The 25,774-nt window shown below is 37.2% G+C and overlaps 1 protein-coding gene across 1 annotated transcript; it reads left to right on the forward strand.

Annotated features, from left to right (window-relative positions):
• Positions 1-23,874: 23,874 nt before the first annotated feature.
• LOC143609385 (serine carboxypeptidase 1-like) lies at positions 23,875-25,190 on the forward strand. Its single transcript, XM_077084151.1, has 4 exons — positions 23,875-24,165; positions 24,251-24,374; positions 24,823-24,955; positions 25,055-25,190. Exons 1-4 carry the CDS (start codon positions 23,875-23,877, stop codon positions 25,188-25,190), a joined length of 684 nt encoding a protein of 227 aa, XP_076940266.1.
• The last annotated feature ends 584 nt before the right edge of the window (positions 25,191-25,774 follow it).

Here is a 25,774-nt window from a genome sequence, read left to right on the forward strand (position 1 = left end):
AGTGTTATATCCTGGTTTTAAGATACCATAGGACTGGATTGTTATGAAGGCTCCAAGAGTGAAGAACACGTATATCATGGATATGAGGTCTACTGAAATGGCCACTGAAGAATCGTGTCTTTTGTCGAAAGCGACTGAATCAGAGTCCGAATTATGGCATAGGAGAATGGGGCACATTCATCTTCGTAAGATGAACTACCTTGTCAAAAATGGGCTTGTGTTGGGGGTTTCCTTGAAGAATTTCAACTTCGAAGACAAATGCTTATCATGCAAGAAGGGAAAGCAACACAAGAAATCCCATCTCACCAAGAAGGTCAATTCAATTGTCAGTACCCTAGAATTACTTCATATGGATCTCTTCGGTCCCGTGAATGTAAAAAGTCTAGGGGGAACATCGTACTGCTTGGTGATTACTGATGATTTTTCTCGATACTCGTGGGTATATTTCCTGAAGTCGAAGGATGAAACTGTTCAGATGGTAATAAATTTGATTACCAAAGTTGAGAACATTATGGGAAAAAGGGTTAAATACATCAGGAGTGACAATGGGACTGAGTTCAAGAACTATCAGATGGAGATCTTCTGCTTACAGAAGGGGATTGAACACCAATACAGCGCACCGTATACTCCGCAACAAAATGGAGTGGCTGAGAGGAAGAACAGGACTTTGATTGAAGGAGCCAGGACCATGCTGGCTGATTCGAAACTTCCCATGGTGTTCTGGGCTGAAGCTGTTGCAACAGCCTGTTATATCCTTAATAGAGTGTTAACTGTCAAAAGATTAAATAAAACATGTTATGAACTTATGCATGGGAGAAAGCCCAACTTGAGTGGTCTTGAACCATTCGGGTCCCCGTGTTCGATATTAAAGACCAATTCTAAATTTGGTGAAGTAGCCGACGAAGGAATCTTAGTCGGATACGTTGTTGGGACTCCCAACAGACGAGTCTTTAATACATCGACCAGCAAGGTTGAGGTGGTGTGTAACACTGATATCACAAGCTACAAATCACCAAAACCAAGCACGGGACCCGCTGGGGTTTTTGACTATGATAGACTTTTTAAATCTTTTAACATGCCTTATTTGGATTTTGCAGAAGATGAGGAACGAATTGCTACGAAGATGATATGCGATGAGGAAGACACTTTGGTGCAAAGACCACAGTATGATGAATGTCAGCCTTCCTCGTCAAATGCTGTCAATACACCTGCTGCCTCTACTGAAGAGGAATTCATCAATCTGTTTCACTCTCAACATCAATCAACCATGGATGGGCTATCTTCGAACTTGGAAGATAATCTAAATGTCAGTTCGGTTCCGACTACGAGAATTCACAAAAATCACCCGTTGGAGAATGTGATAGGTGATCTGTCCGCCGGTGTACAAACAAGAAAAAGCGTGAATGAGCACACCTGTGTTTACACAAGCATTAAAGACACGGGCATTATCAACGAATGCTTGTACACCTGCTTCATCAGCCAGATTGAACCAAAGAACTATCAAATGGCTCTTAAGGACAGCTCGTGGGTCGAAGCCATGCAAGAAGAGTTAGCTCAGTTTAAGAAAATGGAAGTATGGAATTTGGTTGAAAAACCGAAGAAGGTGCATGCGATAGGCACGAAGTGGGTCTTCAAATGTAAGAGAGATGAGAAAGGGGTTGTTATCAGGAACAAGGCGAGGCTGGTTGTTAAAGGCTTTAATCAGCAAGAGGGGATTGATTACAATGAAGTATTTGCTCCTGTGGCAAGATTGGAAGCCATTCGGCTGTTTTTGGCATTTGCTGCTCATAAGGAGATGAAAGTTTTTCAGTTGGATGTGAAGAGCGCGTTTCTAAACGGTAAAGTCGACGAGGTTGTGTATGTTGAGCAACCTCCGGGTTTTCCTGACCCTGACTTTCCCGATCACGTGTACAAGCTAAGTAAAGCGCTGTATGGACTACATCAGGCACCTCGTGCCTGGTACTCAACGTTATCCGATTACTTGCTTGAGAATGAGTTTGAAAGAGGTAAGATTGATAGCACGTTGTTCTTCAAGAGAAAAGGTAGCGACTTTCTGCTGGTGCAAGTCTACGTGGACGACATTATCTTTGCTGCATCAAAGGTCGCCATGTGTCAGGAGTTTGAGGCCGTCATGAAGAAGAGATTTGAAATGAGTGCTATGGTGAACTAACTTTCTTTTTAGGATTGCAGGTTGATCAGAAGAAAGACGGGATGTTCATTCATCAGACGAAGTATGTCCATGATGTTCTCAAACGCTTCAAGATGGAGGACAGCACTCCATATGACACTCCAGTCTGCGTCAATCACAAATTGGGTGCTGATTCAGACAACGATGCAGACGTGGACCCAACCCAATATCGGGCTATTATAGGTTCTTTAATGTACTTAACTGCTTCTAGGCCTGATATAATGTTTGCTGTTTGTCTTTGTGCACGCTTTCAAGCAAACCCAAAAGAATCTCATTTGAAGGGTGCGAAGAGGATACTGCGGTATCTCAAGGGCAAACCGAAGCTGGGGTTGTGGTACCCGAGAGGAGGAGACTTGGAGCTAGTCGCTTACACAGATTCTGATTATAGAGGGTGCAATCAGAGTCGGAAGTCTACAACTGGTGGATGTCAGTTTCTTGGTGGCAGATTGGTGTCGTGGCAATGCAAGAAGCAGACTTCAGTCGCAATTTCAACCTGTGAAGCAGAATACATGGCAGCATCCAACTGCTGCTCCCAGGTTCTTTGGATTCAACAATAGTTGCGCGACTATGGTCTGAATTTCTCACTTACTCCTATTTGCATTGATAACACTGCTGCTATCTCAGTAACTAACAATCCCGTGAAGCACAGTAAAACTAAACATATTGACATACGTCATCATTTTATACGGGATTGTGCTGAGAAGAAGCTGATTGAGCTCGAAAAGGTTGACACGTTAGATAATTTCGCTGACTTGTTCACGAAAGCGTTTGACAAAACTAGATTTCAAAACCTTGTTGAGCTGAATGGGATGATCAATCCCGAGTAACCAAGTCATATGTTTTGTGTTATATAAAAAAAAACGTCACTATCGCTTAGAATTATGTCGGTTGCCTCAGTTTGAAGGACATGTCTTAGGATATGTTTGGTCCTCATTTCTACCAGTAGAATATGAGGATAGCCATTAACCAGATGACTGAAAGTGACCGGGGCGGTTTATGATGTGTTTTCATTCTTTCGCTGAAAATTAGTCAATCATACTTAGTTAGAAGGACACATACTAGTATGTAGTCGGTCCAGCTGATCCATTGGATCTTCGGGATAGCCGTTTACCTGAAGACTTTGTTTTGGTCGGGGCGATTGATGTTAAAATTTTTCTTTTCGGGAGATGAAATTATTTTTCAAGTCTACTACTTCGTAAGAAGTTACTTTACTATGTTTAACAGAAAATTGATCCAACCTTGGAAAGTGATAGATATACTGATTCTGTGTGCTTAACTAGTGAAGTTATTAGGCTTAAAAGTCTTTAGAACAGTCATTGTATGTCATGGTAGCTTTTTATGGTACGTAAAAGTAGAAGTGATACTAACTAAATCTACTCGATTTTACGTGGAAACTCCTTAAGGTTTGTGCATGTCTTCATACATATCTTTCCGAATGATAGGCAGAAAAGCGATTACCCAGTCATACACGAGCCCGTGAGTGTTCTGATTCCCGTGAAGATAGCGTGTCAAGACGCTGCAGTGATCCAGATTCGGGACTTGCAGTTATTTTCTACTTGAAGTTGTGTATATATATGTTTGTGTTAAAAAAATAAAAAAAAAAAAATTCTAGAGTTCACAATGATAATGATTATCAATCAAGACACAAGAAGGTGAACAAGAAACAGAGTCTAAGACCGAAGAGTAATTACTACTTAATCAGACACTACGGGTTGAGGTCAATTCGGGGTGACTTGGGGAAAGCCAAATACGCCTTAAGAATAGATAGGAGGCATCATAATCTCTGAGTTGTTGCCCACTTAAGTTTTGAGTTTAATTGAACCTAACTCGTATCACAGAAACGATGAAAACCATTTTAAGTAGATTACCTGCTTACAACCTGTTTCTTTATGTCATAATACAGCTGAACACGGATCTGTGTGACAGTCACGAAATTAGTATGATTCCTGTTCGGATCTTTTCTAAAACATGGTAGTCCCTGTCGAGACTGAAATTTGATCCCGTGTACTTTAATTTTTCAAATTTTTGTTAGTTTTGGAGTTGTATGATTTTATACCTGGTTACTTGGTCTTGATCGTTTCATTTAACGCTTTAAAGGATGTTTTAAAACTTAATTGCAAATCGTTCAAAGTATAGGGGTGTATTTTGTAAAAACCGGCGAACTTGTGCTTAACTTCGCCTGGAATAGGCGAAGTTATAGACAACTTCGCCTGTACTAACTTTGACCCTATATAAAGGATTTTAAAGGTCAATCGATTTCATTATTTCAAAATACCAGCGAACTTACTATCTGTCAACCAAAGCGAAGTTATCGATCTGTTCTTATCGATCTTCTTTTGTTATTTTTTTACCTCGATTCAAATCAGATTAAAGGTGTGTAGGGTTCTATATTCGTATAATCATGGTCGTTAATGTTAATCACAGGTCGATTCGACCCGTTTCGTGACCTCGATTATTTGAAACCTAAAAACCCGATTTTCAAACTTGTTTTTACGTGATAGTAAACCACTTGAACGTATAAAACTTCATAAAATCATGTATTTCGGAGTCCTCGATCTCCAATTTCATCACCTACACGTCGTTTGATAAACCTAACTGATGCCGATTCAAATTCGGCGAAGTTACAGTTTAGGCGAAGTTACCCGTAACTTCGCCTGAGGTTTAACTTCGCCTGAGGTTTATCTTAAGAGGCGATGTTGTGATTAGGCGAAGTTCTCATTAACTTCGCCTGGACCATTTTACTTAACTATTTTCCGACGAAGTTCAAGTTGAAGCGAAGTTGTTTCCCAACTTTGCCCCACCTTTAACTTCGCCTGTACATAATAGATCACAACTTCGCTCATGGTAACAGGCGAACTTGTGATTAGCTTTGACGTTTATCTAACTTAACCTGTTTGTTGCAGATATGGCTGCTGTTGCTGGAGCAGGTGGTGCAGGCGGTGATGACGGAGGTGATCAACAAAGACAGTTCTTCCCGGGTCACAACATGTATATCACCTTAGACCCGGAAGCGAGCGGAGTTGATGATTTCCGCGAAATCATCACATTCCTTTTACGCTCGAGGATATTCCACGCCATTACAACAACTCTGCCGATATCCTTACCCAACATTGAGGATTTCTGGCAGACCGTGGAATACGACTGTAGAGTCGAACCCCCGGTGATGCGAGCAACCGTCAACAATCATATTGTTCAGTTCTCTTCTGAACATATCCGGGCGGCTCTGCGGTTTGGAAACGAGACAAGGGATGACCCGACAGAGTTTGTAGCTCCTTTCCACGATGGAGCATTTTTGAGGATGGGTTATTCTGGTCCCTTGGGGGATTCGCAGAGAAGGAAGGGTTTTCTGCTTGACCAGTGGCGCTTTCTCATGCATGTTATGATAGTATGCATGTCAGGGAGAAAGGCGGGCACTGATGGCATGGGCGCGACCATGCAGTCAGCGATGACTGCTCTGACATACAACAAGCGATTCAGCTTTAGTCAGATGGTCTTTTACGAGATTGATCGTCAACGAAGAGCGATGGCGCGTGAGCGGTTCATCATGTATCCAAGATTCCTTCAAATAATCTTGAATCATGTTGCTCCATAACTTCCTCAGCGCCGTCCGATCCGATATGTAGAGAGTGTGAACAAACGGATCTTCGCCCAATGTCGATCCTTCAGTGCGAGGAGCAAACCTGAGCTTCGTCCTCGCCATACTCCACTCTTTGGGTACTTAATCAACCCGGGGTATGTGCCTGCTCGTGGGGATGAGTTTAGGGACCTGGCACCACAACAGGCAGGAGCACCTCAAGCTATACCTGCTGCTCCTGTTGTGTCACCGGAGGAGAACGTGGACCTTGACGCAGAATTTGGTGGTCAAGGCTTCTTTGATATGGATCGGGTGGATCCAGAGGAGGACGTACAGGTTCCAGTTGAACGTGCCTCGACTGTGCATGTTACTAGGGCAGCTACAACGGTGGCTGGTTCTGATTCTGATGATGAAGTTGCAGAGGCGAGAAGGATTATGGTGACTCGAGAAAGACTACATGGGAAAAGAAAGAGAACAGATGATGATGACGAGTCAGATTATGAGGAAGAGGTACAACAGTTGATAAGGAGGTCAAGAAGGGAACGGATAGGTGCAGGATCAGGAGCCGGTGAGAGCTCTAGGGTGGTACGTTTCACTCCACCAGCACTATCCGGTATGACAATGGTTCCCTCTTCACTACAGGTTACAAGGCCAAGCGCTACGGGTGTTCCCGTAGTGGCTACCTCGTCTACATTTGGCCTCCCACCCACTACTTTCCAACTTTCGGCTCCGGAGATCGTTTCATTGCCGCCTCCGACCATTACTCCATCGGAGGTCGTGGCACAATTTATAGAGTCGACTGTTGTGGCCACTGCAGGGCTATCGGTGACGATACCACCTGCGGTTACGTCTATTTCTACTTCTGAGGTCCCGGTGACATCGGAAATCCCTCCTCAGTACACTCAATACATTTCACATATGAGGTTCGATTTCGATGCAACCCTCTCAGACTCAGAACGAATAGCAGCACTTGAACGGGTCGTGGCAGAACAATCAAGGGTGAATCTTATCCAGACCCAGGCTATTCAACGCCTAGTTGCAGAGAATCAGATGCAGTCGTCCCTGCTGGTAGAACATGGAAAGATCATAGATGCTCTGAAGGAGTTCTTGGCATCTCAGGGGGAGACGAGCTGTAAAGGCGATGAGTTGAGGACCAAGAGAAGGAATGATAGAGACGATGATCCCAATGCGTCGAAAGATGCATGTGGTGAGCTACCAAGAACTGATCAAGCTCTTGGAACTTCCACAACTCAGGGGGAGTCGACAACTGCAGCTGGTGGTGATGATGTGGTGGTGGTGGACGTAGAGGAGATGCATGATGATTTGGTTGGTGATGATGATGTATTGCCAAGTGATGTGATAGAAAAGATTGGTGAAGATATTGTGATTGATTATGAGATTGAAGAGGGAGAGATAGTAGAAGAGAATGTGGAGCATGACATTCCAGATGTTGAGAAAGCCGATATGAGTAAAGGGATGGCAAGTGATGAGTCTGAATGGGAAGAGCAGCCTAGATGGAAGGAAGGCTATGCTCAGTGGTTCGTCAAAACGAAGAAACCGGCGGTCCCTACAATGTTTAAGAAGAGTTACAACATTAAAGGCTATGCTGAAGCGAAGAAAGGGATTATTTGCTGGATCTATGATGAGCAGTTGAGGCTCTTCGTAATTAAAAGGTATGACGGTGTTCAGTATTTTAAAAGAATGTTAAGATCGTTGAATACACTGCCGGAATGTGAAGTGAAAGACTTAGCCAGATTGGGGTTAATCAATCGAAGTGACGATAATATGGCTAGAGTTATTGGGAAAATTGTATGGAAAGAAAGTATAAAAGAGAAGAAATTTGAGCTGTTAAAACCACAGAAGGGAAAACTTGTTGAAGACAAGGATAGAGGTTTGAGAGCTGATGGAAAACCTTGGATGATTATGAAGTATAAACCGATCCGGTGCCTTAAAGAAGTACCGATGAAGCTAATGCCCAAGGATGTGCTTAAAGACCTAAAGTGGTGGTTTGTAGATTGTGAGACAGCTGAGGCGGTGATGGAAGACGAGGATGAACAAGAGCTGCTAAGAGTTTACGATCCGATGCATTTGGTAAATTTATCGCAAGCTGATCTGAAGGTGCTCAATGAGAAGAAAATCTTTAATATTCCTGCTTGGAAAGACGAAGCGAGGAAATATCAAAGAGTGGTCTCTGTTTGTGTTCGAGAAGGAGTGCATGCGTGAAGATACAAGGTTGAAGATTACAAGACACGTGTTTGAAGCTAAAGAGATGAAGCTACTGCCAAGGGGGAGTCTGTTGGTGCATGATGTCAGTAGTTCAGTGTCTAGCGTCTGTAATCGTGTTTGTAATGTTTTATGTTTTGTATAAGCGAAGTTGCTAACAAGTTCGCTGATATGGGCGAACTTGTTAGACAAGCGAAGTTAGTGACAACTTCGTCTGAACATGCCAGGCGAAGTTGTCGTGATTATATAAGCTATATGTTACGGCTTATTATCTATCAGTTAATAGTTTTCCAGTTTTCGTGTATTCGAGTCAGAGAGAGTCTGTAATCAAGTGATCTTCGTATCACGTGTTTAAGGTTGGTATACAACGTGTTTGATTATCGTGTGTTAATCGTATTGTTTTCTATACTCGTAACGTCTTACGTAGGGATTCCGCACCTGCGTAGTACGCGATATCTCGTGTAGATCCGGCTGGGAACCTACACTCATTCGCTAAGCATGTTTAGCGAATGAGGCCTCATTCGTTAGAGACCAGGTTATTCGTTAATGTAAGAGCCCATTCGTTACTACAGCGTAACGAATGGTGGCTTATTCGTTAAAGTATACCCATTCGCTAAGGGTGTTTAGCGAATGGGGCTATGGAAAGACTTATTCGTTAGGAATGTTAACGAACGAGAAGGCTCATTCGTTACTACAGTGTAACGAATGAGGCCTGACTATAAATAGGCCTTCCATAGTGGAATTGCAAGAGAGATCTGTGCCATAACTTATTCATATACCGTTACCATGCCGGATTCTCTCTATATCCCTAATGTATTTATCATCCATGTAATGTATCAATGATTAACGTAGTGAACACGACCTTTAACGTATCGATTTGCGATTAGATTCCTAGCTCGTAAACGTTCGTATAACGTTTCTACAAATAGTACTACCCATATGAGCCTTAGGCTCACTAAAGGAGTTAATGATTGTGTAATTTAAAGTGGGACAAAACATGGCAGAAGCAGTTTTTGATAAACATCACACCATAAGTAAATCACAGCATGTATTCAGTCCAAAAAGTGTAAGTAAAAACGGTCAGAACGAAGCTCACCTCAGTCCGTATGCAATATGTGTAAGTAAACGGTAAGCTATGAGCTTGAAACGATGCTAGACACCATCAAATATGCCTAGGCTGTATATAACAGTAAGTAATTTGACAAAATTGTAACATTTGTTATTGGCGTTGTCATTCGAGATTGAGCTCTTTCAGTATGTATAAGTGATACGACTTATTTTCAGTCGCTTAATTGCTAAGTCGGGTTTTCCCATGTTAATTTATAATAGGTATACACTTCGTTGAACTAGTATCACTTCTAATAATCATCCCTAACTTGCGTTATGTATTAGTTAACTCTAGGTGTTGACCAACGTGTTAGGCTCTAAGCGAACAAAGTCTCCTTTTTGAGAAAGCTCACACATATATGTGATTATAGCATTAGTATCACATAATAAATCACATAATTCGCATACAAGTAAACATTATAATATGTAACTTTGTCGAGTCTAGACAAATTTACCATTTTTAGTAAGTTTGGGTTTCCATTGAGTGTCGGGTATTGAACAATCACAAATTTTACTGTATATTAGTAATGCCATTAATTCTAATATTTTTTATAATGAAAAACATAGTTTAGTTTTCTCAATGGACGACAATGCCAGTTATTACCGGTATTGCTGGTTTTTAAGCGTCACGACTTATAACTACGCTTCATGTCCCAAAATATTTATTTTGATGACTCCACATTTATTATTAGTAAACAATGTGCAAATTATAACACAACTAGTAATCAGACATGCCGCGTTGCGGCGGGTGGGTGTAATGCCCTGTTTAGATAATTGATTACAAAACTTATTCATTCTTATAATGAGCTACGTTTTGGTAGTTCTACAGTCATTGCAGTTCTTACAAAGGATATATTAGTTACATATTGTTAACAAAACGAACAAAACAAAAAACAAAAGTGGAACACATGTAGCTGCAGTCTAACTTATCAGCAACCCGTCAATATACTTCAACTTCTTTCAAGATCTAGGGTTCAAGCTGTGGTTCGAACGTGAACCACAGTGACTGTTGTTGTTCCTGCTAATAAGTGTAGCCATGCATGTCTGCAACAAATTGTATGGTTCCTCACCAGCCCTCCTAAGTTTGTGTTGGACCATCTAAAATGTTTTGGCTGCAAAATCTTTCCTAACCTGGTCGGAACATATTTATACTTCATTCTACACAGATAATTTGTTTGCGCTGCAAAACTTTAAATGGTGTAGGCTGCAAAATCTTTATGTGCATATAAATCTAAAGTTTTTAATGTAATAGTGTCACACCCCGACTAGCACAATGCGAAAGCGTAAAACGGGAATGTAACAGACACCTCTGGTATCAACACATTGTTTATAAAGAAACATTACAAACTAATTTACAATATATTACGTTTCTTTATTCTATCATTGTTTTACAGTCTAGGTGGTACAAACAAAACTAATTCGTTAACTAAACGTTCTTACTACTAACACCCTTGCTTCTATTCACATAGCATCGACCACACACTTCAGGCAAGTGACAGATCACCCAATCATTCCGATTTAGGTACACCTGAAAAGCAATTTAAAACGGGTCAACTACTAGAGTTGGTGAGTTTCACGAGTTTTAAGAAATCAGTAATGAGTATTCACAAGTCAACACTTGTAATCATGAAATAAGTATGTATGTATGTAAATGATGTATGTGATGTAATTATGCTAAGCTACAGTGAAGCCTGGACTGTTTGTGCTGCGTGCCTCCATTTCCCACGCTCAATCAACCACTGTGGCCCCTTTCCGCCCACAACATGCCCCGGTAGCTATGTCTAACACTACATAGCCTGTTTGTATAAATATGGTCATATGCAAACGGTGCTATGTGACACGGCAACCAGGCCGATTCCGTTTGGGTTTGTCAAACCAATAGTACTATTCACAAGCCACCGGCTCGAAGTTAATCACTGTGATCGTGGGGACTTTCGTGTGTTAGCACTTAGATAATTCACATCAGTACATGTTTCAGGTATGTATATGTAATCAAACATGCTTTTTCACCCCAAAAGTTCGTAAAACAGTTTAAAAGCGGGGTCATGAAACTCACGGTTTAGTAGATAATCAGTATTGTATCAGCTCGTGGTTTGTTCGGTCCGCTATCAGTAGTTCCTATTATCAATATTATAATAATATTAATATTTTAATATTATTATAATCTTAATACTAAACTGGGCTGTATAACTAATCTGGGTGTAGCTGGAACGCCCAGAAAGTGGCAATAGGCTTAGGTTGTGATGTTGTTCAATGTCTAATACTTAAAACCGAACTTGGCTCAGATTCCCGTTTTCCCAGCTGGGCCAAGTTGCTCGTTTACGCGTTCAGAAAACACTTATGGGAAAATAATCTTGAGTAAATGTATTGGTTAATAAAATGATTAAGTTATGAAGAAGGATTACCTATTAGGGTCCCGGATTAGCCACGGGGCCCGTTTCCGTTAATTCAGATTGATTTAAGAAGGAACGCGCACAATCCATCCGGATTGTCCAGGTTTTTTATAGCAAAGTTCGTTTTTACTTAATTAGTTCAAAAATATGATTTTTGATCACTTTTGGTGTTTTGATATTACCGCAGGTTCGTTAGTCGCGAACTTGCCGGTTGTTATAAAAACTGAATTTGTTTAATATTCAGATTAGCATAATTAATTAACCGTTAATCATTAAATTATGAAAATTTAACCACTTATCAATTAAAATATATATATTTTTATAAAAATATTTCTGGAATTTATTTACTGATTTATTAATTTATAAAAATTCATTTTATCAGCTATATTTCGTCTGAAAATCGTCCGTTTACCCCAAACAATTTCCAAAAATTCCTGAATACTCAAATCATGTCCCAAAACAACCTGTATCAATTCCAGAATGTAAAAAGCTCGTGCAATATTCTTTTCGGCTCAAATTCGGCTGTAAAAATTCACACGAACGCAAATAAACAAAACACCTTTAAACTTCTCCAAATGATCCCAAAATTCATATGTGATCAAAATACATCAAATCTGAGTTTCAAGAAAAATTTCATAATTTTTGAAGTATTTTAGCTATTTTTCCCAAATAAACGTCCCAATTCGGTAATAATTTCGCCAAATATTCTCGGATGGTCGAAAAATTACCAAATTTAAACAGGGACTCATTGACATGGTCCCTGATGTCCCTGCAAAATTTCAAGTCCTAACAATATGTACATCACAACCTTAACCTAAATAGCCCGTAAGCGAGTGTTTCGGCATTACCTTAGCGGGTTTGGCTCGTTTCCGACCTTTTAATCAAGTTTTCAAGTTCTTGTGCTTCTAAGCTAGCTAGGTACAAGTCCTATATCACAAACCAAGCAATCTTTCATCAACATAAAAGCCCTTAACTTAGGGTTTCGGCTAGTGCACAAAAACGAACTTTTGAACCGTAAAAACGCCGTTTCAACCCTTTAATCCGTGTCTATGGCCAAAAAACCTATCAAAACAAGTTCCTCACCATGTGTATGATCAAAAAATGTTTATGGACCATTTTTAGGGTTTTTACATGGTTAGGAGTGATTTTTGGCAATCAAACTATGTTTATATGGTATTAATCGAGTTTAAACAAGTGTATAAGTTGCTTATTTAAGTTGTTACCTTAGGGTTTTAAGCTTCTTGGTCTAAGAACAGCAGGAGATGAAAACTTTATGGAGAAGTTTTGGTGAAAATACCTAAAATATCTAAGGTTATTATATATATATATATATATATATATATTAGTAAACTTAATAATAATAATAATAATAATAATAATAATAAAAAGTTGCGGCCGCAAGGGGTTGGGCCCCCCTTGGGCCCAGTTTCAGCCCATTTATCTCGGTTTTCGTGCCCGGACGTGAAATCCCGACCCCAAATTTATTTCGGGTTCGGTTTTTGGCGCGAAAAACTTATCGGGTGCGTTAAACAGCGCGAAAACGAGCGTTTTTCGGCTGGTTTTGTGTAAAATTATAAAAACATACTATATGTTTGTAAAAATCAAAAATATTTTCACGGATCGCTTAAAACATTTCAAATAAGTGTTTGGTAAGTCTTTTTCGGCTTAACGGATGACACAATGCTTGGTTTGTAACTATCTTTCGCGTTTAAATCTATAGCGGGTAGTTAAACGAGCATATTTTCGTTTAACTTGTTTGCTATCAAACTAAGGCCATATTTCTAATTTTTTAGCTTGTATAGATCGTATATCACTTATAGATGGCCCCCCGAGATATCTGGGTCATAACCCGACCCGTTCGGTTATTCGTTCGTTTGTTACGCAAAAGGCGTTTATTTGCTTAATTGGTAAATACGTACTGAGGTGTGCCTTGTTTTGGCTCAAATGTCACAAATAGCTCTTTGCTAAACACTCAAAACACGAATTCTTTAAAATCTCAAAACACACATTGAAACATATATAGACAAACAGAGAGTAACCATCAAATGGGTTTGACCCACTCCCTTTCAAAAATATTCCAAAATCACCATTGAGCATAAACTTTTTTTTTAAATTAAAACGAATTACAAGGCTATATCTCACAATTAGATGCAACTTGTAGAAAAGCCACTAACCTGTGGGATCACATGTTACTTTCTTAGCTTCAACATGCTCAAAAGAATTGTCACCCTGGTTGCCATATTTATGCTGCAAATGTACAAACTCAGTACCATACGGGCCAAACAGACCAACATCAAGCCCTACAAAAAAACCAAATGATTGGCTTGAGTTATTGTTTTTTGGGAGTGGCAATCATGAATTAACCTTAACTTGAAATTCAAAGTAAGAAAAAATCAAAATGTGACACAAATTACTTGAGGCTCAGGCTCCGCTATGGCTGCAACATTGGTTGCCTCGCCAAATAGCAATGCGTCATCATAGCCTATATTGAAATATCAAATGACAAACCAACAATAACCTAAAGCACCTGCCACCGCTTTCAACCAAGGTGCTCTTATTTCAAAAAAAAACCTTAATCAAGTGCAACATATAAGCCAAATTGACATGCTCATATCGGTCTCAAACGATAATCATAGCACAAAGAAAAACAAATCGAATCATGGTGTTGAACACCATTCAAACCATGAACACCACAATCAACATATAACCCCAAGTATGAAAATCCCATGCTCACATCAGTGTTAAACCATTGTCAAACGATCATCACATTCACATAGCACACAAAACACCAACTGAATTACATACGCAACAAACAACAAAGTCGTAGGTTTAGGCATTTCAACAAACGAAACTTCACATTAACACGTGGAGCATCCACATATGAATATAAGTTGTACAGCATAAGAAGCCAGATGTACAACAGTTTTACGCACAAAGCACAACTCACAGACTCAGATACACATCATAACCATCTTACCGCCACCTGGGGTTCCAAAACTGAACTCGGCAACAGTCGTAATCGAAGCACAGAGGTTACTTATGCCACAACCATAGACAACCAAAAGTCACCTGTCTCCGTTACCGCCGTCGTCTAGGTTTTACAAAATCAAACCCAGAAACAGAAGAATCAGAGACGAATCGGAGTTACAAAAGTGGCACAACACCACCGTCATACTGTCGGAACCCAACAACACACGAATCGGAGCCATAACATATGGAAATCGGACACCAAAAGTGGCACAACATTGCTTTCATACTTCCATCACTCCAATACACCGCCGGTGGCCGGTGATATCTCAAACAACAGAGAGAAAGTAAACAATGAGAAAACCAAAATCTAAATGAAAAGGCATCATTTGGTTTTTGAATCACGCTCTGTCTTTCTAGAAATGCCTCTCATGTCTGTACAAAAAAGAAAGAGAAATAGGTAGATAGTGGAGGAAAGGTAAACATATGAGAAAGTGGAATGCAGGTGTAAACTTTATAATAACACGTGTAGCATCTGGGGTATGAATGAAATAAGTACAACATAAGAAGCCAAAGTACAACAATGGTTTGAGATGTACAAATATGTTAGCCAAATGTACAAACAAAATCAGCAATTTGAAAGGAACATTGAATTACTGTCTTGATGAGAAGTTGCAAAATATTATATATAATAATAAGTTTTAGAAATTCTAGCAAATTTCAATGTACATATTTAGTCCCTATACTTTGTTCAAGTGGCAAAGCGTAACAATATTAGAACTAGTAACTTGACTAATTGTTACCAAACTAATTTTTATCTAAAATATAGGTTATATCATAAATAAGTTTATGAAGTATTATAAAAATTTTATTTATTTATTTATTTTTAATTCATAAAACACTTTGTTTTCATGTCGGTTTAGCAATAAACCGCATTTGATTGCCATTTCTTCCAAATACGACAATCTAAGTTAATAATATATTTTATCTAACTTTCTGTAAGAAAACAGTAGTTTATATATTTGCACTTTCCAAAATCTATATTGTTATTTGGAACACAATATCGCGTAAACGCATATCATTTAGTGTTATTTAATTTTCTTTTTTGTTAAAAAATTTCTAATTAATATTTTCAAAAAAAAAACATTTTATTATATTAGTGTTATTTAGAATAATTGTAAATTAGTATAATTGAGAACTTTGGTGCCACAAAAGGTTTTTAAGGCTATGAATTGATTATTTATGCATTTACTTTCAAAAGTTATTCAAGTTGTTGAGTTGGTTTGATGGTTGATAGAATGCTTCCTAATTGTTGACATCCAACCTAAGTTCAAGTCCTCACTAAGGTTTTTTTATCCATTTATGTATTGATTGTTGTGTAAGGTTTTCTTACTTAGTTTTAATAGTTATGTTTTATTTGTTTATTTCTTTTAAATTTGACAAAATTATATTTTTAGGCTTAGTTCTCGTACATGTAATGAACCTAATTGATGCTGATAGAATTCGCATCGAGTCGTCGTAACGCCAATGTTTTGGTTTTAATAATGTTAACTTGATGGAACTATTTTTTGGGTTTAGTTCCGAAACGTAACAAACATAGCTAATACCGACCAAATGGAACGACTGTGTTTTACCAACCGAATAAGCGTTGTTTAAATATGTAAAACTTTTGTATCATATATTATGCGAGTATCACTACTATTCTAGGTATTTACTAATTTGTGTTTTTGGTTTATTGTATGTACGGATACGAACCTGGCTAATATCAACAGAGTCTGTGTCCATCGCCGCAACGCAGCGGGTCGCTGCCTAGTTTTGTAACAAATTAGATCGGTAAAGTATTTGTTTATTGGTTTAACCGATATAATGTCGTAAAACATTTTACCGTTATTGCTTTTATAAAACGAGTTTGTTACACTTATATTTTATTCTTATAAAATATTATAAGTTGTATAAAACAATTTAACCTTTATGTAATTGACGTTAACTAATAAAGAGTGGTAATAAAACAAGTAACATCAATAAAATAGATTAGTCATGACGGTAATAGCGACAAGTAGTACCTCATTTAGCAAGTAGTCACATAACACGTTTAACATGTAAGCATGTTTATAAGATGATTTAATATATTGATAAGCATTGTTCACGCAAATAGGCAATTAACGTATTGTCTGAAAATTATGATGTCTTAAGTCATGTATTCATATGGTTGACTGTTATCGTTTCGTTGCATTAACGAGAAACCGTACTCAAGTTCCCAAGTCACCGTCATGTTGTTACACGCCACTATTTATTTTACTTACACATTTTATATTCATGTGAATACCTGAGGTCTTTACAAGTTATTAATAATTAATTCCCAACTCGTTATTCAAGCAACATGCATTTTCTATATACTTTTACAACTAACACAATCATGCTCAATTTTAGTTCCTTAACCTAGTGTTCAAATAAACAAATATATGTTCCGGTTCTATTAAACTAGTTAAATGTTCAGTTTTACCCACCTAGCCAATTATTCAATTTTTCCAAACTAATCAAATATCGGTTTTACCATCCTAGTATAAAAACAGTTTGTTAGCCCAAATAATATCACTAGTAATCCTTATTTATTTTTAAAATGATTGTCAGTTTCATATTGTTAAGTTAGTTTGGTTTGTTTTGAAAGAGAGCTCAACTAGACGCGTAACCATCATGTTAATCGGATTATAAGTAATAGAAATATTAATGTATGTTTATATCTCACTCGTGTTTAGTTAGATACGTTGACCAAACCCAAGCCGTTCGCCATCCTCCACATCGTTTACCTCCACTATGCCCACTATTGTGAATCACCATCATAGTTCCATGATCAACGAAGGTCAGGGAATTTGCAGGACTTGTTGTTCATTGTCGGGGACACACATGCACCATCGTTGCCGGAGTTATGGTAGTGGCTCCTGGAGCATCCAGTCACGGAGTCAACACCAACTCTATCGCCTTTAGTGTTACGGAGCGGATGCGAAAGTAGGAGTGGTCTCACCGGAAACCATTTCTTAGCCGAAGGTGGTGTGAACGCCTCGCTGTCGTTGTATCTGATCGTATCAGGCCCGTCGTCTATGTTTTCTTCCACCATTGGTTCGAACACTGGACCTTGTTGTAGGTCATTTGGCAGTTACCCAGAAAATACGAGTTATACTCATGAAACCCTAAGTAAACACCTCACTAGCTCTTGGATAAGATAGACCTTATTTGTTGCCGAAGGCTTCTCATACATGTTGGATAGTGCCTCCATCATACCACGCGTTGTAGCTTCTTTTGATGATGTTAAACGCAACATCTTCCGACAACGACAAAGTAATACAAGCCCTAGCCTTCTTGTCTAACTTCTTCCAATCTTCATCTGACAATTTTCTAGTTTTTCATCCTCAAGCACTACATCTAAGTTTTTCTAACAAAGCAGCGCTTCTATCTGCATCTTCCACCAACATCTTCCACCAACCAAACTTCTGTGTCGAAACTTTTGCGTCTTCTGCCATGACAATGACTAAACGAAAAAACTTGTATAAAAACAGAGACAAACACAGAAATGGTGTGGCCTGAACTTAACGGTTGTTCTACTGAACTCTATTAAACAATCAACCCGTTTAAACGCAGCAGAAATACAAACTGTAAAACATAAACTATAACTTAAAACCGAAACAATAAAACCTGACAAACAAGGTTGACACTGGTTCACTGTTTCTTTAACGCTTCTTCTAACTTAACAACTATTCTTCAATAAAAAAAAATAGGATCTTAATAAGTCGTTAACTCGTTCTTTGCAAAACTAGAATCACAGCCCATAAAAAGAAAAAAATATATATATTGGTTGATCTGGAAACAATTGGGCTACTGCCCTTGTTCACTGGCCCAACACGTATAAGAAAATGGGATTCCTTTGGTCAAAACTTCTTGCAGTCAAAACTCCTGGTCACAAGAATTCTGCTTTCTTTAATAAAAAAGCAAAACCTTTTCTACTTCAAGTCTTCGACACACCCGCAACTTGAACCAAAATTAACCCTATCCTCTTTGCGACTTGAAACAACAAGCGGCAGTATATGGTTGTCGGTTTCTTTCGTACAGAACCCAATGACTCTAGTCAATGATTAGTCTTTCACTACATGCGCTAGTTAGAAAATTGTAACAGTCTCAACAGCGGCTGCGGAAGCAAGACTTTGAACGGCGGCTACTGGTATTATTTTATTGAGTGGCAATCGATTACAAGTACATACATTCACATATATAAACAACTAGGGTTTGCATCTTATTAAACAAGAAATCTAAAACCGGGTTGGGCTTGGGCCCGACCTGCCGCACCCGTCTCCTCTTTTAACTTCAAATAATAAACTGGGCCTAAACAAAAGGCCTACAAACCTAACAGTTTCTATTAAAGCTGGTGGAACATCTTGAGATTGATATGCACTTTATTTGAGATATGAAATAGATATGTTCCTGAGCATGCATATGCATCGTATAGGGGGGTTGGTTTTGATTAGATAATTTGTTAGTGAATCTTGTATAAGTTTGCCACAACCTTTGTATATAATGTATAGAGAAAGAATGGCACATGTATTTCTATTTTAATTAATATACAAAATTAACCTCAATTTCATGACTTTCATGAATAAAGCGTTTCTTTTAACATATGAAAATTTTGTTAGGCCACTCTCATTTTGGTTCACTGTTTGAAATAAAAAAAAATAAGAAATCAAAGAAATGGAGCAAACGGTTAACCCCAACAAACCAATCACCGTCACATGTCAACATTTTAGTGGACTCTTTTTTAATTTATGTTATTTTTTTCTTTCACACTAATTAGTTTTAACTTCTTTTTTTTTTTGAACGGCCAATTTTATTGAACAGCTAAAACAAACAACAATGCTTGTTGAACAAACAAAACACCGGTTACATGCACACAATTACACAAACACCAATTTACAATATATTAAGACAAGGAAAACGAACACCAAGATTTCCAATCTAACTCCTCTATTTTACCTCTACATTTTACCCAGTGAAAGTTATGTCTCTTGATGTCATCCTTGAGTTTATTGATTGAGACTCTATGATTATTGAAGATTGCTTCGTTTCTCTTCTTCCAAATGCACCAACAAGCCGTGAGTATTACTGCTTGAATAGCCTTCTATTTCTTGCTGTCGACACAGGATAACCGGTGAGAGTTTAAAAGGTCACTAACCTCAAAAGCGAAAATCGGAGGAATTCCACACCACTCGCTTATTGATTTTTTCTAATAGCTTTTAATAATTAAGTTTTTTTAACAAATCTAAAAATATAGTCTTGTTCAGGTTTTTTTAACATGCCGGTATAAATTTTATTAAAAATAGAGTTTTTCAAAAATATATTTTTTAATGTAAAATAAATATTAACCGATGATGAAGAAGCTCAAGTAAAGATGAACAAACTTTTTAATACTCTTCTCAACGAATAGGATGACTATTCAGTTATATGACTAATAGGGAATAGAGAAACTCATATCGCTTTAAAGAACAATTTAGTTGAGCATTTATGACAAAAATTAGCAATTTATGTAGTTTCTATCATAAATTTAATTTTATATTTCAAGCTAGGATTATAATTTTTTTTTGTTTACTTTATTGAGTATATGTTTGATGAACATAATTTTTTTAAAAAAATTTTAATACTTTAAGTTAAATATATTGTTTATTTATTAAATAAAGAAATTATTTTTTATATTTCTAGTCACTTTTAATAAAAAAAAATAACAATTATAAGTTATATTTATTTAATAAAAATATAATAAAGATTGGGTTGCTAATGATTGTGGAAAGTTTGGTTTGGTTGGGGTTGGGTAGATGAAAAAAAGAAAAATTAATTTTATAATAAAGATTGGGTTGGTTTAGTTTGTGAATGAGGATAGTCTTACAGCTTTGTGGATTGAAAAAGTAGAGTTTGAGTACGGTTTTTTCCTAGAGGTTTGATCAAATTCCTACTCTTAATTCAAATAAATTTTTTTTTATATTTTTATTTTTGGCTCTTTAGGTCATTTTTTAGTCTCCATCTCATGAATCACTTATCTCCGTCATTGAGTACTGATGCAAATCGTTCCCAATGTATCAGTCACATGACGGGTAATTAGAGACAAATGGTTTTTAAATTTAAAATTCTTTTCATTTTTTTAAATGGTATTTAAAGTACCAAAATATCCATTACACTACTAAAAACTAATAGTGTTGTGACACCAAATTGCGTCGGAAATGTATCACAGTTGAGCGATTGCGACGCATTTCCGACGCAATTTGAGAGTCAGAAAAAGCCTCGTCGGAAATTCGTTTGTGACGCCTTTCTGACGCAAATTTTGACAAAATTCCGACGCATCATTTTGTCGCAATTTTCCGACACTTTTCTGACACTTTTTTAACAACTTTTAAAAATTATAATTACCGTATTAATAATACCGTATATGTATAAATACAGTATTTATTTGTAGTTTTCCGACGCAATTATGACACATATATAAATTTTTTCCGACGCAATTTTGACACATATGTAAATTGTTTCCCGACGCAAATCCGACGCCTATTTAATTTGTTTTCCGACGCATATAAGAATTGTTTTGCGACTCAATTCCGACGCATATATGAAATGTTTTCTGACACAATTCCGACGCTTTTGTTTTTTGTCAGAATATATTTATTTTCAAAATTAAAATAATCCAAAATTTTTTCCCTGCTAAAATACATAAAAAAAAGCCACAGCCCGTTTTAACGAAACGACCACAAATTGACTCACAAAACAACTTTTAATAATATAAACTCAAAATACAATCAAAGTCATTACAAATTAACATATCGAAACAAGATACATAAAAACCTACTGTCAAAAACAAAAGATTATGATCACTTCTACACCTCTTTGTATTGCTTTGTCCATATTTGTTGCATTTTGTGCTCTCCTTCCGACTCCTATTTGAACTTGAATCTACAAATTACAAATTTGTTATATGTTATATGTATGATAATTAGCAAACAAACGCCACATAATGACTTCTATATTAATAATAAAAATAATATAAATGATAATGATGATGAACAATAACAGCGTACCTTGTCTACGTCAGGAAATTTGTCAAATTATAAGCCGCATGTCTGCTGAAAACTTTGCCAATACATCCTGCATTTTGAAAAAGAATGGTCAGATTAATAATATAAGTTTTAACACTAGTATGGTAGTAAACAATTGAACGTGGGCATACCATGAGATAAATCTTAAAATAATTTTAAAAGGTTTACGACAACCAATATTCCTAACAATGGGTGCTCCATCCCAATAACATTGCATAAGCCGGAAAGTCACTAACTGTCCATAACAATACAGCCCTCATTTGAAAATTGTTCCTTTGATAGACATCATAAGTTTCAATTCCATGCGTCCACAATTACATGAATCCTTTGTGATGGCAGCTCTAGGGGCTTAAACATCTTCTTGGTCTCATAAATGTTTATTGGTAGCTTATCACCATGAGGTAGAATGCCTTTGATGAGTAGAAGTATTTTATCAAACGTCGAGTCAGAAACATTACAATCTGATTTCCAGTTTAATAATCCGGTGGCAGTGGATAGTGTGCTGGCATCAGACCCGTCCCACAAAGGCTCATTGGCTTGCTCTAACATGGTATAGAATGTCTCGGCTGTTTGATTTGGATCTTGTGGTCCTTGTTGATAACGAGGATGATGATTTTGATGCATGCTTTCCATAACATTTGATTGTATCCAGTATATTCACCAAGATCGTCATCATTGTCTTGCGCCGCATGTTGAGACGACACGAGGTTTGAACATTGACCAGAGTCTTGCATATGAAATGATTCACCATACAAATAGCATACCTTATAATCATCCATGAATCCTTTGTTATATAGATCACCCTCAGCATCCTCTCTCTTCTTGTAACGACGATTTTTGCATATGCGGCACGGGCACCTGATTACCAAAACCTTGTTACCTTTTGTACGATCAGTTTGCCAATCAGTTGTGTTGGCGAAAGCAAAATCCAAAAAACATTTAACATACGGTACAAATATGACTGGCACATCATGGATAAAGGTTAACAAGAGACTATGACGACTTAAGTGTTTGAATTCAATTGGGACTATAACGAAACTAAATGATTAAAAAAGCTAAAAAGAAATCTTTTGGACTACAAGCGAGAATCTGAGCAAACTTTAGTGACTAAAACCATAGGTAACTCAAAAAGTAGTAAATTTTGTTCAGTTACGAGAATTCCATACTTAGTAATCGGCATATATTTTTAAAAATTCTGTTACAACCAAATTTTTCAACATTTATATTTTATAGATATAACATTGCATAACACAAAACAAATGCCATTGCTAGCTGGACTTTGTTCTTATTGGACATTCTTAATAGGCAGATTAGTGGACCCAACAATATTAATTATACTTTTATTTTTTTGCTTAGTTGAATATTTGAATAAAATCTACTTAGGAAGATGTTAAAGTATAGACGAAAAAAAACATAGCTAGGATTCAAGATACAAACCAGTTTGAAGGGCAAAGGTGTGCAACCATTTAATTACAAAAGGTTTTAGATAGACACTTGTTAAAGAATTTAGAGAAATTGGTTTCAGTTAACACCGAAGAAGAAGAGCACGACTATGAACTCACACAATCAACCGAAGAAATATGAAGTTGAATTAAGACTAATGATTGCTTATTGATTACAAAACGAATACAATAAACAAAAATCAAATTGATACCGTAACGAAAGATAATTGCACTAGATTACAGAGAATGAAAAGGAGCCCTAATACAGCCGCTAACGGCTAATAAAACACATTTATAACTTCGATTCCAGTTATACGAACTTTCAGATAATGACGATTAAACCCCTGTACTTTTACAGTCTTCATGAAACGATGATGTGACGACACATTAATCTTCTGCATCACTCATAACACTTGTAATGTCAAATATTTATAATATACTCCAGATTTTTGAAAACTATACCACAATATGCAGATATTTGTTATCTTTAATTTGATATACTTTGCTTTGTATGTTTTTTATTGGAAAAAAGAATGTTTTCATGAGGGCGTCTGAGAAAAGTTGGGGTCAAGGGGACTAGGTTCTCTTGAGCCGGTCTCACTAGCCGTTTAGCAAGAGAGCACAAGGGGAAACGCTCCTAACTAATTTGAAATCAAATGTTTGTAAAAATTTGTCAAAACCATCAACTGAAAGTGCTATGTGTTCTAAAGGCACAAGTTTTATATTGTTCATCAAGTGTTTTAAGACATTAACCATTTGAAAGTGTTATGTGTTTTAAGACGTTAAGCATTAAAAGGTTTACTTAACTGTTGGAATTAATTTTAATGAGCATACATATAACATCTAACCATTAAGTATGATAATTGAATTAACAGTGGCAAATGTACTATTCTTGGAGTCACCTGCTGGAGTGGGATTCTCGTATTCAAACAGGTCGTTGGACTATACAACAGGGGACAAACAAATGGCTAAAGATTCCTACACTTTCCTCCTCAACTGGCTACATAGATTTCCTCAATACAAAACCCATGATTTCTTTATTACGGGTGAAAGCTATGCAGGTCACTACGTACCTCAGCTTGCTTCCCTCATTTGCTCAGAGAACAAGAAAAGAAACCAAACAATTATTAATCTACGCGGGATTGCTGTTAGTACATATCATATATAATGATATACTTGGCACCCTCTAGAACATAAACACTAATTCAACAATTCACCATCTTATTGTGCAGATTGGGAATGCATTGTTAGATGAGAATACCCGTTATCAAGGGATGTATGATTACTACTGGACACATGCCTTAAACTCCGATGAGACGCATGCAGGAATCATTAAGTACTGTGATTATGTTTCTGGTAATTTCTCGAGTAAATGTGTTGCTTATCAAGACAAAGGAGACAATGAATACGGTGAAATGGACATATATAACATTTATGCTCCATTATGTCATGTCAATACACAAACTTCTGGATCCCCAGGATCTGTAAGTCTTCCGATTCCGCTACATAAATAACATACGTACATAAATAATTAGGAACCTCTAAGATGAGGCCCATTTGGTTTCAAGTCATTTAATGGTTCTCATGTGAACTTGTAACTAATTACCTGCTGATGTATACTTCTACATGTCTAATTTTGATCCTTGCTCTGATGCATATGTGAAAACCTATCTGAATAGAGCAAAAGTGCAAGAAGCTCTTCATGCCCAGAAGACCTTATGGTCTCATTACGGGTAATGTTTTTCTTTTTTTCCTAAATTTCCATAGTAACACTATAAGCTTAAATGTTTCACATGTTTGCTAGAAGTCATGAAGGGGGTGCCTAATCATTCTTTTAACATGTATAGTGGTGTTAAATACACGAAAGACCGCCCAACAACCATTTTGCCTACTATCAATCTGCTAATTGGGAGTGGTATTAGAGTCTGGATATACAGGTAAGTCCTATTTTGAGCGGTTCTGATGAATATTTGAACTTAGTAAGCACGCTGTATACACAAAAGAAGCATAAAATTTGTTTCGTGATGGACATACAGTGGAGACGCTGACGGGATGGTCCCAGTAACATCCTCAAGGTACGCAGTAAACAAGTTGAAGCTTCCTGTAGAGACTGCTTGGCGACCGTGGTACTGTAAAAAAGAGGTACTGTCAAACATCAACCATGTTGAATAACAACTGAATTGATATTACTGATACCGTAACATCCAAAATTAACAAAATGTATGGCATGAATGTAATAGGTTGGAGGATATGTGGTCGGCTACAAAAAAGGAGTGGTACTGATCACAGTATGAGGCGCGGGGCATATGGTTCCAAGCTACCAACCCGAAAGAGCATTGGTGATGATCTCCTCATTCCTTATAGGGAATCTTCCTCCATCTTTGACTGAATAATCTGGACAATCAAATAACTTCAATATGCAATATATCATGGACTTGATTTACTGTGCTTTAAGCTCTTGTTATATGAAAAGACTATTAATAGCACAGTGGAGAATACTTGTGATGCAGAGTTTTCAATAGTTCAACTTCTTGCAATATATATTGAGTACTTCAAATTATAATTATTATTTTTTTTTGGACCCAATTAGGTAACCTGTTAGTTTTAATAAATTGGATTCTAAGAAGAGGCAAATAACGTTACACCAGGTGAATTGCAGTCATGCAGAAACCTAGCTACATAATAGCCTAAGCTAAAATGTATGTCTAAGCCAAAATTAAAGAAGATACATTGTATGCTTAAGCTAAAATTATACA

The sequence above is a fragment of the Bidens hawaiensis genome, unplaced genomic scaffold (genome assembly GCF_021521415.1).
Source record: "Bidens hawaiensis isolate Kalapana, Puna unplaced genomic scaffold, B.hawaiensis_p1.1 tig00002181_1, whole genome shotgun sequence".
Taxonomy (NCBI): Eukaryota; Viridiplantae; Streptophyta; class Magnoliopsida; order Asterales; family Asteraceae; genus Bidens; species Bidens hawaiensis.

Bases quoted from the DNA above. Each gene is read 5' to 3' on its own strand.
- LOC143609385 (XM_077084151.1), top strand. From the start codon at position 23,875: ATGATAATTGAATTAACAGTGGCAAATGTACTATTCTTGGAGTCACCT. The intron at 24,375-24,822 runs GTAATTTCTCGA...CATGTTTGCTAG, and splicing joins GTACTGTGATTATGTTTCTG to AAGTCATGAAGGGGGTGCCT. The intron at 24,956-25,054 runs GTAAGTCCTATT...ATGGACATACAG, and splicing joins ATTAGAGTCTGGATATACAG to TGGAGACGCTGACGGGATGG.